At 49.8% G+C, this 13,930-nt stretch overlaps 1 protein-coding gene and 1 long non-coding RNA gene across 10 annotated transcripts in view; one reads left to right on the top strand and one right to left on the bottom strand.

The window, feature by feature from the left end:
- INPP5B (inositol polyphosphate-5-phosphatase B) overlaps positions 1-12,543 on the bottom strand; it is a 49,348-nt gene extending 36,805 nt beyond the window's left edge. For 4 of the 9 annotated variants that reach the window (XM_045548210.1, XM_045548212.1, XM_045548216.1 and 1 more), the window contains exons 1-7: positions 12,504-12,543; positions 11,705-11,784; positions 11,251-11,345; positions 10,270-10,367; positions 10,094-10,123; positions 8,230-8,340; positions 4,243-4,620 (exon numbers count right to left, since the gene is read on the bottom strand). In XM_045548210.1, the coding sequence (XP_045404166.1) occupies positions 4,243-4,620; positions 8,230-8,340; positions 10,094-10,123; positions 10,270-10,367; positions 11,251-11,345; positions 11,705-11,761 (769 nt within the window). In that variant the 5' untranslated portion in view covers positions 11,762-11,784; positions 12,504-12,543. Of the gene's footprint in view, positions 1-4,242; positions 4,627-8,229; positions 8,895-10,093; positions 10,124-10,269; positions 10,368-11,250; positions 11,346-11,704; positions 11,785-12,503 lie in introns of those variants that run through there. The other 5 variants (XM_045548213.1, XM_045548217.1, XM_045548215.1 and 2 more) reach the window with 4 other exon arrangements.
- Positions 4,553-11,072, top strand: LOC123635737. The gene is made up of 3 exons (XR_006734197.1): positions 4,553-4,730; positions 5,556-5,666; positions 10,280-11,072. It is a non-coding gene; the product is annotated as an uncharacterized LOC123635737 (long non-coding RNA).
- Positions 12,544-13,930: the final 1,387 nt, after the last annotated feature.

Here is a 13,930-nt window from a genome sequence, read left to right as displayed (position 1 = left end):
GCCCCTGTGGGACTTCTCAGTAGCTGTTTCCTTTCTAGTGCATAGCTCAGAATCCTCCAGAGCACAGCTCCAGGTCTTTGCATACACCTAGGATGAAGTGCCAGTGAACACTTTACGCGATGACTTGGATGAGTCCTGGGCCCTGTGCAGGATCCTACTGGGGTTTTCTGGATAAGAGCTCCTTCAGTTGCTAGATAGAAATAATAAGGCGGTTATATTTGGAAGGGCATGTAATTTAAGAAACAAAAAAGAAACATTTTTCCCAAATGAGACCCCATTCTTTTTTTTGTTTTGTTTTGTTTTGTTTTTGGAGACAGGGTCTTGCTGTCTGCCCTGGGCAGACTGCAGTGGCATCATCATAGCTCACTGCAACCTCAAACTCCTGGGCTCAGGCGTTCCTGCCTCAGCCTCCCGAGTAGCTGGGACTAAAGGGCGCCAACATGCCTGGCTAATGTTTTCTATTTTTAGTAGAGACCGGGTCTCACTCTTGCTCAGGCTGGTCTCAAACTCCTGACCTCCAGTGATCTTCTCACCTTGGCCTCCTGGAGTGCTAGGATCACAGGCGAGAGCCACTGCCCCGGCTGACCTCATTCTTTTTAGGGAAAGAAAACGCTAGACAAAGAAGTTAAGTGCAGTTAAATAAATGAAAAAGCAGAAAAGCCCCTGCCAACAACTACCAGTCTAAGGCCAGTGTAAAGGTCTTAGCAGTTGAAGAGGCCAAGAGAATCAGATGAACAGGCTGCCACTCAACCAGAAGCACCACATCTCACTTCAACATCACAACTTAACTCCCAGACAACAGTCTCAACCTGAAGACATGGATTCCAATCTGAAACTAGCTTCATTTCATTTTTTTACTATAATCCCTGCCATCTCGCCTTAACACTCCTGCATTCAGCAGAGACAAATCAAAGAAAGGAATGGACATTTTGGAAAGAATCATCAAAGTGAGATCTTTCCTTTCTCTGCCAAGGCAGAGATGAGGAATGAAGACCAGATTCACCTTGTCCCCAGAATACTTAGGCCTTCAGGGTGCTGTTGACCTAGGCTTACCCTACAAGGACCAGTGTTCTGCTGGGCTGACCCTACGATTTCTTACCTCTATTTATGGACTACCAGACCTCTCTCTGTCAAACTGCCATCTCCTGGGGTAGGTGTGGGTGTTTCTCTTGCTGTACATCACAAAGAGCATTTTTCAAAAACAGAGATGGGGCCTATGTTGCCCAGGCTAGAGTGCAGTGGCTCAATCATAGAACGCTGTAGCCTCAAACTCCTAGGCTCAAAGGATCCTCCTGCCTCAGCCTCCCAAGTAGCTGGGACTACGGGGATGCACCATCATGCCCAGTTCACAAACAGTGGGATTTTTTTGTTAGTTTTTTGGGTTTTTTTGAGACACAGTCTCACTCTGTTGCCCGGACTAGAGTGTCGTGGCGTCAGCCTAGCTCACAGCAACCTCAAACTCCTGGGCTCAAGCAATCCTACTGCCTCAGCCTCCCAAGTAGCTGGGACTACAGCCATGTGCCACCATGCCTGGCTAATTTTTCCATATATATATTTTTAGTTGTCCAGATAATTTCTTTCTATTTTTAGTAGAGACGGGGTCTCGCTCTTGCTCAGGCTGGTCTCGAACTCCTGAGCTCAAATGATCCGCCCGCCTCGACCTCCCAGAGTGCTAGGATTACAGGCGTGAGCCACAGCACCCGGCCACAAACAGTGTTTTTAAGCAGCCTTTTGCCTTGGGTTCCCCAGGCCATTTGGAAGTGGGTATTTTGATCCTATGTATATAGGAAGAACAAAATCTACTACCCTGTTTCCCCTGGGGTCTGGACTGACATCCAGAGGCATCCCAAAGGGTTCTTCCTATCTGCCTTTCTGCTTTTTCACTTATTTAACTACACTTAACTTTGTGTAGCTTTTTCTTTCCTTAAAAAGAATGGGGACTCATTTGGGAGAAATACTTCATTTTTTTTTTAATTGCATGCCTTTCTGATATAACTGCCTTATTATTTCTATCTAGCAACTGAAGGGGCTCTTATCCAGAAAACCGCAGTGGGGATCCTGCATAGGGCCCAGGACTCATCCAAGTCATCCCAAAGGGTTTCTTCTGCCTGCCTCAGAGTAGAGATATAACTCTATTCTGAGGCTACAGCAACTCTGGAAACAGAGATGACCTGAACAGAACTGGGGGCTTGGTGCCATCTCTTACCAATTTTAACAGGAACAACTTAGCAATTAATAATAGTGTAACCCCACTTACTGTACGTATTACAATAGGACAAAATCTTTGTTTTTTTTAGAGACAGGGCCCTGCTCTGTTGCCCAGGTTGGAGTGCAGTGGTACAATCACAGTTCACTGCAACCTCTTAACTCCTGGGCTCAAGTGATCCTCCTACATCAGCCTCCCAAAGTGCTAAGATTACAGGCATAGCCACTGCACCCAATGACACATTCTTTTAAACTAAAACAAAACCAAAACCTTGACAGTGATTCCTCTTCAGCACGTGGAATAGTTTCTGTTTTACGAAAGGGAAGGAAAGATTCTGAGATCCCTGCACATTTCTCACCCAGGGGCAGCTAACTGGCTTCTGAGCTGGCAGGGCTGACTTCTCATGGAAGATGTCCCTCTACGAAGGGAATGAAGCATTCCAACAGTCCAACAGCCTGGTTCTGGAGACTCTGGCTGGAAAGACAGAGTCCACCTCTTTCTGCTGTCACTGGGCCTGTCCTCCACCAATTATCTGTAAGGATTCTGGCAGCCTTTTGCAAAGGGGCAAGGAGAGGGTATGAGGATATACTCTTTTTTTTTTTTTTGAGACAGAGTCTTGCTCTGGTCCCCCCAGGTAGAATGCAATGGCATGATCATAGCTCAACGTAACTTCAAACTCTTGGGCCCAAGCGATCCTCCTGCCTCAGCCTCCAAAGTAGCTGGGACTGCAAGTATGTGCCACCATGACCAGCTAATTTGTGCATTTTTGGTAGAGATGGGGTCTCATTCTTGCTCAGGCTGGTCTCGAAGTCCTGACCTCAAGCGATCCTCCTGTCTCAGCCTCCCAGAGTGCTAGGATTACAGGTGTGAGCCACCGCGCCTGGCCAAGGATATGCTCTTAATCTTAATCTCTCACCCAGCACCATACCCTAGAATGTCATAGAAACTGAAGCAATAGCTGTCTCAAAATCAGCTCTTCAAGTGAACTGTGAGATAAGCCCAAGAATGGTGCAAACAATCAGCAAGCACCACCAGGTGCTTCAATCGCGCCTTGTGGTAGTTGCAATGAAAGAAGAACATAAGCACCGAGGAAGTCCTCTGCCCGCCTAGTTTCCTCTCATTTTACAAACTTTTGTGCAACATACTCCTCCCTGCCCCTTAGTTTCCAAGCCCTGTTAGAGCAAGTGGAGTGCTGGCCACTCTTTACACAGCTACTTAACAGACTCTCCATTCCTAGCAAATGACTGAGAAAAGGGGTACAAGTGGATACTAGTGGGCATGCCAAAGCTTGCACATAACTGGAGTTTCATGGGCACACCCAGGGGAGAGAAAAAAAAAAAAACACCAGGAGGCTTTGCAGAAAACCATAGAACTGGACACAAAAGACAGGTTTTCAGGTCCTCCCAACGAACCAGAATGACCCAAATTTCAACCCTGAGCCTCTCACTCTCTAAAAGACAACCTCCTGCTCAATAATTGGCCTTTTGTGCTGCACAACATTATCCACCAAAGCTGGGTGGAAAAAAACCTAGTCCTTTTCATCTGTAACCTCATCCTGGCCTCCAGCCCCAGGGTGGACAGGGCTCTCCTGGACTACAGCTCTGTGGGCAGCCCAATCTATCACAAGGGCTGACGACTGACAGAGAACCCCAACAAGCACCATACCCACCCAAAGGCAGGCTCTGTCACAAGGAGTGCACCCACGCACACGCCAAAGACAGAAGGTCGGGACTAACGAGCAAGCTCGGTTGAAGGAACTGAGGCCCAGAGAGGGACAGCGAGTGGCCCCACGTCACACAGCGAGTTAGGAACGGAGCTTTACTAAAACCCCAGCCTCCGGATTCCCGAGTACCCCATTCCCACCCGCCTGCTCTCGTCACGCCCGGCTGAGAATAACATCACGGAACTTCTGACCCTGTGTCCCCGCCTCCGGAGGGCCAGGACCTTGGTCTTCACCCCGTGCGTCCACCCTCGGGCCGGGCCCGCCGCCGCCCCCGGCCCAGCTCCCCAGCCCCGCTTCCCGCCGCCCGCCGGACCTGCAGAGTCGCGCTCCCGAAAGCCGGCGGCAGACATTTCTCTGCCTACTTCTTCAAGCTCTTCATCCCGCCGTCCGCCCCGCGCGCTCCGCCCCCAGGTGGGCCCGCCCCCGGGCGCCACCTCCGCCAATCGAAAGTCCGTCTGGTCCACAGCCCCGCCCCCAAACAGAACGGAGCCCGCCCCCTGAAGCTGAGCCTCCTCCAATCCCCACCGCCCCTTCCGAGATGGGTACCTGCCTCCGCCAATTGTCGCGCACCCTGGCCAGGTACCTGGGGCCGAATTCCAAGCACCGGGCGTGGGCGACTCCAGCTGTGGTTCTGTGCACCCATATCGAGACAGCCACAGAAACTGAGGATCCTGAGGTGCAGAATCCAGGCCTGTGCAGGAACAAGGAGGGCAGACTGACCACGGGCTTGAAGAGCCGGCTCCACCTCTGCATGATTGTATCTTCTGGAGAGTCTCCAAGCCCGTTTCCCTGGAGCACAGGGTGGGTCTGAGGTTCAAATGCATAATTGTGAACACAGAAGTACTTCCAAGGCAAACACCCTCGCCATTCCTCTGACCTCATGGTAACTATGTGCCAAGGTCTGTGTTTCGTGTATATATATAACCTTAATCCTCACACAAACTTTATGAGGTAGGAAACTATTATCTCAGTTTTATATAGGGGGCAACTGAGTTGAGAGGTCTAAGGTCACAGAGTGAGTGGCAGAATGAAGGACCCAAACAGATGCCAATGGGTTGGGGGCTTTAACTACCCATAACTTCCATCTGCAATTTGCAAGCTGCTCCAAAGAAACACATGCTCTAAGTAAAATCAGTGTGCTTGCTATTAATATACCACCAAGACAGGTCCTCTGTTTTCCCCTTAACCAGATTGCTACCCTTTCTTCCTAGAAATTCTTTTTTTTTAAAATCATCCAGCCCAAAATGTCAGTTCCTAGACATTCTTGAGCCACCTCTACCTCTGAATTAAACCCAGGTCTGTCTGACTCCAAAACACTTGCTGTGAACCCTTCTGCTGTCCTGCCTACTGTGCTTTGTAGAACTGCATGAGCCTGACCAAACTGAATTGGATTTGCAAGAACATGATACACAAGCAGACTCGGGTTCCAGCCCTACCTATGGCACTGCCAGACAAAGCTTTTAAATTATTAATATTTTCAGCATTTACATACTACTAACCCATACTTGGCCTCATCTGATCCTCACAAAACCCTTTGATTAGGTAAGGCAAGTTTATATTTCCATTGGACAAATAAGAAAGCGAAAGTCTGTAGAAATGAAATAAATTGTCCACATTCATATCTAGGAAGTGGCAGAGCTGGGATCTGAACTGAAATCTCTGGACTTTATGGACTCTGGCATCAGAACCTAGGATTTCAAACTTGGTCCTACTACTTCAATCGATGAATGAACTTGGGTAAGTTACTTACTTTATCTGTGTCAGTTTACTCATCTATAAAACAGGATATCTACTCCTTGGTATTGCTCAAAAGACTAAACAGAAAACAAACATGGTTGTTGTGGATTGTCTAGAGATCTAGAAAAATGTCTAGCACATAGTAGGGTCTCAATTAATGTAGCTAACTGTGGTCTCTTGTTAGCTAATGTTTCTCTTACTGTCGTCTCTTGGCCAAGGCACTTCCACTCTCTGGCCTTTTGTACTGTACAACATTACCCATCAAGGACTGAGTGGAAAAAACCTAGTTCCTTTCATCTGTGACCTCATCTTGGACTCTAGTCCCTTTATCTACAAAATACAAGGGTTGGGCTGGTGGATATCAAAGAGTCTGTCAATTCGGAGAGTCTCCTCCCATCCAGGGCCCTCCCTGAGGAAATCCCCATCATGACCACCACTCAGAGAAGTTGAGTTGGTGCAAAGTTTCCCTGCTGGTTACCCCAGGTGCCATTCGGACCCCTGAAGTAAGAGTGGGTAAGAGGACTGCAAGACACACACCTAACCCTAAAAGAGAAGTCACCCTCCACTCCTCTCTCTCCTTCATTCTCGCAGCCAGGTGCCAAGCTCTGTTCAACAAATTTTTTAAGTGCCTGCTACATGCCAGGCACTGTTCTAATCACAGAGGATAAAGCTGTGAACATGACCCAAATTCACTGCCCCCATAGTGCCTTCATTCTCATCAGTTTGACCTCAGTATCTCTCCAGTCCCTCTCTCCTTCCCCACTTCCATGACCAGGGCCCTGGTCCAAGCCTCATTTTTTCATTCCTGAACCACTGCAATACATTCCTATTGATCTCTCTGCTCTCAGCTCTCCTTTTCCATACCAATTGCAAGAAAAATTTTCTAACTTGTAAATCTTTCCTTATCATTCCCCAAGCTTAAAATTCCTTTTAGGCTCCTCACAAGCAGTAGGGCAAAGTCCAAGCTCCTTTACTGATTAAGACCCTTCATGAGCTGCCCTCTGCTGGCCTCTCCTGACTCAGCTCTTGCCACACCCCCCTTCTACCCCAAATTCAGCCCCACCAAACCAGGGCTCTTCCCTCCTCTTCCCTAGGGACTGTCATGCCCTTTTCCTCTTTGTTGCCTGCCTGAGAAAAAAACTCTTGTTCATCTTTCTGGTCTCAGCTTAAACACCACCTCCTACATGAAGCTTTCCCTGAGCTGTTTATAGGGGAGAGGGTGGCATGAGGTAAGGAAGAACTAGAGCAAAATACTCAAGAGCTCAGGCTCCGGAGTTGAACTGTCAAATCCTGCCTAATCCTGGCTCTGTCATTTCTTATACTAGCTAAGTACTTAGGCAAGGCTCTTACCCTCTCTGAGCCTCTGTTCCCTCATCTGCAAAATGGAGACATTGATAATACTTACCTTGTAAGACTGTAGTAAAGGTTAAAAAACATTTTCTGAGCTCCTGCTATGTGCTGGGTACTTTTACATGTATTATCTCATTTAATTCTCGCAACCCCATGAGGAAGACATTAGTTACATACAGAAGCTAAGGTTCGGAGAGGTGAAGTGGCTCCCCCAAAGTTGTACAGTCAGGGTCTGGCAGAGATGAGTTTCAGACTCAAGGAGTTGTACAGCTTCAAAGCCCAGGCTCTTTGGTGTTATCACTATTATTACACTTCCTACAACTATTATTTATAATCATAAGTAAGCTGTCCTTATTAAGATTTAGAGATAAATTTCCCCCTGCTTATAGAATGAATTTTAAACCCCTTAACCATGCAGTCAAGGCTCTATAATCACGTTTCTACTTCCTTTTTCCACGTACCCCAGTTTGTATCCAAAGTCAGTCCCCTTCCTGACATAGCAAACAAAATAATCTGGAGCGCCTGGAGGTTCAGGCTCCACAAGGCAAGCCTTTTCCCCTACCCACCTCCCCCCTTCTTACAGAGACAAGATGTTAGCTTGAAAGGAAACAACTGAAAGTGTTGGGTAAACACTGAAGCCCCAGCACCTGGTGGCTTGAATTTGCATCTTCTGTGACTGATCCTCTGCTCTATAAGTAAATTCTCCTTTACCTGCCTGGCTGATTTCCTGATCTAAACAAATTCTGTCCTAGAGGCCACTAACCTCTCACTGCTAGCCCAAAGCTAGACCATTTTCTCAGCTGCAGAGGAGGATAGAGCAGGGTTCAAGGGCAGGAGAGAGCACATATGACAGACTTCACTTGGTTCTAGCTCTGGGTGGCAGAGAGAGGGAAGATGATCCTCTACAAGCTGCTGACATTGCCAACTTGTAAGAGATTCTGCATCACAGTCACAATCTACCCTGTGCAGCCCTGCCCATGGCTAGGCGGGCAAAGGGGCCCTGCTGTAGTTAATATTCAAGTCTAGAAACCGTAAACAGAAAAGCATACACCATGGTTGGCTGGCAGCCTGGGGGCACTGCAGCTTCATGCCAACAGCTTTGAGAGGGCACAGAAACTGTGGAGTGTGAGTCCAAAGGGTAGAAAGTCAACTGGAGTAGGTAGGTGAGTACCTGGCCAACACCCCCACTCCAGGAGCCTGGGGTGTTTCCTACCTGGATAGGCCCTGGCAACTTCCTGGAGGAACATCCTGGTGTGCGAACCAAAGGGTAGCTGGAATATGAGGCTGAGCTCCGCTGTGTCCAGCTGGACAGTCACATCTGAGCCTGCACAAAGGAAACAGGAAATGAGCCCTTGGCTGCCAGGAGCTAAGTGCTTAATGCATCTTAAAGCTGGAGTCCCTAGAATGGAGAATCAGCAGCCCAGGCTCCCAAAGCCACTTCAGCCCTTAAGCAACTCACTTGGGGATGGTCCTGGGACAATAAGGGAATCCTCTGTACCAAATTAACATCATCCCCACTTTATAGAGGAGGTAGACCAAGGCTTTGAAAAGTCAATAAGCCTCACCACCGCAGTACTAGATGGAGCTGGGAGAGCACAGGTTCTCTGGAATTGTGGTCTGTTCCTCTCCCACTGGGATGAAAAGCACACAGAGGCAGCAAGAGGGGCTGTCCATCAGTCAGTCCACCTGACCTTGCCAGGCCCCATGCTAGGCACTGGGAACACCATAGTGAAGAGGACAGATGTGGCCTGTCTTCAGGGAGCTAGACTGTGGAAAACACCCTATTCATGGCATGTACCCAGTACCGGGCACATAGTTGAGTACTCAAAAACATATGCTGAGGCCAGGTGAGGTGGCTCATGCCTATGATCCCAGTGGTTTGGGAGGCCGAGGCACTTGAGCCCGAGAGTTCAAGGCTGCAGTGAGCTATGATTGCACCACTGCACTCCAGCCTGGGGACAGAGCGAGACCCTGTCACACACACACACATACACACAAAATTTAAAAACCAAACATGCCAAAATAATGAATGAACAGAAGCAACCTAGCAGAGTGATTAAGAGTGTAGGTTCTAGAGTCTGGATTCTAAATTCGAATCCTGGTTCCACCCCTTACCAAATTATTTCATTTCTCTGTGCCTCAGTTACCTTGTCCATAAAATGGGGATGAAAATAATGATAACTGCATAGAATTGTTGTGAGAAAAGCCTGATATGATGTGTGTAAAACTTTTAGCATAGCCGGACTGGGTGGCTCACACCTGTGATCCTAGCACTCTGGGAGGCTGAGGTGGGAGGATCACTTGAGCTCAGGAGTTTCAGACCAGCCTGAGCAAGAGCGAGACCCCGTCTCTACTAAAAATAGAAAGAAATTAGCTGGAAAACTAAAAATATATATAGAAAAAATTAGCGGGGCATGGTGGCGCATGCCTGTAGTCCCAGCTACTTGGGAGGCTGAGGCAGAAGGATCACTTGAGCCCAGGAGTTTGAGGCTGCAGTGAGCTACCATGACGCCGCTACACTCTACCCAGGGTGACAGAGTAAGACTCTGTCTCAAAAAAAAAAAAGCTTTTAGCATAGTGCCTGGTACAAGATAATCACTGGTGAAATATTTGCATCTATTATTATTATTACTGTCTAGCAAAGTAGACAGACATTAAATACATCAATATGAATAATTAAATCACTATGAGTGACAGAGGGCTGGCAAGAATGAGAAAAAGGCATGTGTATCAGTGAGATACAGACAACTTCAGGGGTTTAACAAAGGCTTCCTGGAAAGAGAAGTGCATGAACGGAAGCTCTGATGGCTGAGTAGGAGTTGGCTAAGTGAAGAGGTGTGAGGCTTTCGGGAAGAGGAAACAGCATGTGCGAGGCCCCCGCGGTGAGAACTGTAAAACTGCAGCAAGGAAGACAGTGATGGGGGATGAGCCCACCGAGGTGGGCAGGGGCCGATCCCACAGGGTCCTACTTGCCACAGGAAGGATATCAGGGGTGCTCTTACTTCACACCATTCCTCTCGCTGAAGATCCTGTACCCCCCTGGCCCAAGCAGGACCCAGACAGAGAGGACCACTCACCAAGGATGTAGAGTTCACCTTCTGGGAACACTATGGAGAGGAAACAAGAATGCCCTTAGCAGTAGAGCACCCCAGCCCCAGCACCATCCTTATTCCCACTAGCCCCCCCAAAAAGGCAGGGATGACCTGGGGGGCCCAGAGGAGAGGGATTCATACCACCCAGCTCCCTGTGGCACCTTCTTTCAGCGTAAAATCCTGCGAGATTGGCACTATCTGGTCCAAAGAGACATCATCCCCGGTAATGGCCATCCTCCGGTGCGTATACAGGAAAAGACTAAGGGCAGGAAGCAGAGGTAAGGACGCGGCCCACTGCCCCCACTCAGGCCCATCTTGGAGGCCCTGAGTGCTTGTATTCCCTCCTTGGCTCCCAGCACTGTGCTGGTGGTGCCCTGGCTATGCACACTGCTTGTACGTGGAGCCCATCTGAGCCTCCAGTTTTATGGGTAAGGTCATCAAAAATGACCTTATTGGGGGAGCTCCTGGCTTCCTTAGTGAAATACACATTTGATCTACCCATGGTGCATTCTAACACTGCATGTGACAGGAACAGTGCAACCTTAGCCACTCCCTTTCTCTCCTTGAACCTCAGTTTCCCCATTTATAAAACTAGGGTTGTGGATTAAAAAAATCTCTAAGGCCCCTTCCCTGCCAGCTCTGAGACCCTGAGCTTCACTACCAGCGATGAGACCTTTGGCAAGTATTATTTACTCTATCTGTCTGCTTCTACGCAATATGCAGGAATTATTAGGCAACATTTATCGAGAACTTTCTATATGCCTCATGGTGTTTTAAACACTTTATACATACTGACTCACTTTAATCTTTAATCTGAACAAATGGGTGCGGAGGAGTAAACCAACTTGCTCAAGATCAAGTGACTTGTTAGCAACAAGGCAGACCGACCACAAGGCTCAAGATCTGGACTAGTGTGTGAAACTCTTCTCAAGAAGCCTCCTCCTCAAATCCTGAGCATTATATGAGTGAATACATGTCTGTCACATGTAGAATATAGTGTTGAAAAAATATTAACTATCATTGTGATGATTATTCTAGACGACTCAGACCCTGCCCTGGAAGGATGGTTTTAGTCCAGCGGGAGGGCGCAGTGAAGAGTATCCCTGTGGCCCAGGCAGGCAGGGGCCGAGCCCCTCACTCACGCGTGTTCCTGGCCACCATGCTCCAGGCGGTGGCGCACGAGCCCCAGGAGGCGGCTCTGCCGGCTGTCTCCCTCACACAGCACACCTTGCACCGCCTGCTGCTCAGAGTCAAGGGAAAAATGAATGGGAGCCAGGCTTCTCCCAACCCACCCTCCCTGCTCCTCCCTCCCCCTCCCACCCCCCGCGCCCCTCCATTCACTGTGTGAGCTTGGGCAAATTGCTTCACCTCTCTGAGCCTTCCTCATCTATGAAAGGGGGATAATAATCCCCAACTTCGTAGGGTGGATGGGAGGTCCAGGCCTCAGTAAGTATAATACTTAGTAAATGCTGGTTTCCTTCTCCCGGGAGAGCTCAGAGAAAAGAAGGAGAGGGGACAGACATCGCGACAACTTCCGCTCCACTTGCCAAGACCAGGGCTGGCGTGGGGCTGGGAGCTCAGCGCAGGGAAGGATATGATGATGCAGTGTTCCCCCTCAGCCAGGGTCTCCTGGATCGCCACAGACTGGTCCATGCTGGCCCCTGCAGACACACACCCTGGGGGAGGGCACATGGGAGCCCCCTTTGGTCAACAAGTTACCCATGAGGTGATGGAGCTGCCTTAGAGTGCTGGGGGGCAGGAAAGAGGGGCCTTTGTGGAGGTGGAAGCCAGAGGGAAGGCTTGGTCCTCCTCTTCTTTCTCCTCTCTAGAATAGGCCTTTTAGAGTTTCCAGGGACAGGGCCCAGTCCCCTTGCCCCTGGTGGGATGTACACTCTGTCTGACTGCCCTTTGCCTGGGAGGGCATCCCTTTGTTCTTGAGTGGGGTCCAGTCAACTTGTTGGAAGTGTGGTATCTGGTTCCGTGATTGGAGAAGGGGACCCGGTCCCACTGCTCCTGGGACAGGGCAGAGCCCTTTGGCGGGGAGGGGAGCAGTATTTGTCCTGCAGGCACCTCTCTGGGAGGTGTCAGTGGTGTGTCTGTGTGGAGATAGGGGAATATCCCCTTACTCTCAGGAAGGGCGCGTCCCATCCTGGAGAAGAAACCCAGGCCTGTTTCACTTTCCTGGGAGACAGGAAAAGCATCCCGTTGCTCCTTGCCCCTCTCTGCCTAGCAGGCCCGTTGCATCAGCCGCAGGGGGGGGTGGGGGAGTGGGGGTGGTATCCGGTCTGATGGAGGCAGGACGGGGGTCCCAGCCCTCAGCTTGCCCACTTCCTCCTGCCCAGCCCTGGCTTTCCTGCTCTGTACCCGCTCCCAGCCCCTGGCCAATGCCGCCTACCTCCTGAGCTGTCACTGCTCGCTCGGCGCGTGGGACACTGTGGCCGGGGCAGGTCAGTGACTACGTTTCCCAGCAGCCCCTGCGTCAAGACGGTCAGCCAGCCTGCAAGTCCCAGCATGCCTGAGCGGATCATGGGGGAGTCTCCTCGCCCCCATTAACCCCTTAGGTCCTGGGGTACGCTGGGCTCCCTATTCTGGAGAGTTTTCTAATGAGTGCCCTAATCCCCATCCCTGGCCCTCTAAGTCATGGGGCCAGAGCTGCCTGTCCAGAGCCCGAAAAGAAGATGGTCACGTTTACCTTACGAGAAGAAAATAATGCATTTTTATCTTCTCCTTAATTCTGTTCTCAGCTATTCTCACTCTAGGAGGGACAGTCTGGCCTGTACTGAAACTCTTCCCTTCCAAATAACTACCCTATCCTAGCTTAATGGAGGGAGAACGAGACTAGGAAGAACAATTACCCCCTTTTTCCAGGCGGAGAAACAGAGGCTCAGCGAGGGTGAACAATTTGACAAAGGTCCTACAGCTAGCAAGTGGCAAGATTGGGGCTCGGCTGGAAGTCTGACTCCAACTCCCGGGCCATTTACACTGACTGCCACACTGCCCTGCGTCCTTCCTCAGCCCACCCAGCCCTGCCTGCCACACGGGACTGTGTGAGGGTCCTGGATGTGAACACACTTTCATGTGCGGCACTGCGATGACTGTCACCAGGCTAAGGCGTTTAGTCTCTGGGTAGGACAGAGGATGTGAGAGGGACCCCTCGGCTCTTAAGACAGCCTGAGAGTGGACTTTGTGGTTCTCAAGCCTCTTCTCTGATTCACCTGGCCACGTACCCTTGACCAAGACCCTTCTCCCTTTGGGCCTCAATTTCCCCATCTAAGATGAGGCGGTTGCTCCAGGTGGCAAAAGGGCCAGGTCAGATAAGGGATTCTAGGATGGTTCTCTCCCAGCCTGCTGGCCATTTCTCGGAGCTGAGAGCTCCCCGCGGACAGGGCTGTGCCTTTTCCTCATGGCCCTGGCAGTTTCTGGCACACAGTTGGCACTCAGAACACATTTATTGAGTTAGTGAATTACTTAATGAATTATTTTAATGAAAACACCTTCTCTCAAGCTTTGTCCCCAACTGAAGAAACGGGCGAGTGCTGGAGAAGGGGTGACTGTTGTGACTTCTGACCAGTCTCCCCTCCTCTTTCCCTAAGCGAGGTAACCAACCCACTGACCAGTTACCATCCTAACGACCAGTTCCACTTTGCATATGTAAACCCTTCCCAGAAACAGACATCGCCTTCTTCCCAATCTTCTTGTCCTGGAAACATCCACTGCACTAAGGGAGCTCAAGTTTATTTGGATTTGGTTTCAAAGTCATGTGGAGGATGAGATTCAGAGCCTTAGAGATGGAGGGAGCAGAGGTCACTGCAGGAAAGCAGG

Source organism: Lemur catta, chromosome 3, assembly GCF_020740605.2.
Source record: "Lemur catta isolate mLemCat1 chromosome 3, mLemCat1.pri, whole genome shotgun sequence".
NCBI lineage: Eukaryota > Metazoa > Chordata > Mammalia > Primates > Lemuridae > Lemur > Lemur catta.
The sequence above is the reverse complement of the archived record's forward strand: the minus strand, read 5'-3'. Positions and strand labels throughout refer to the sequence as shown.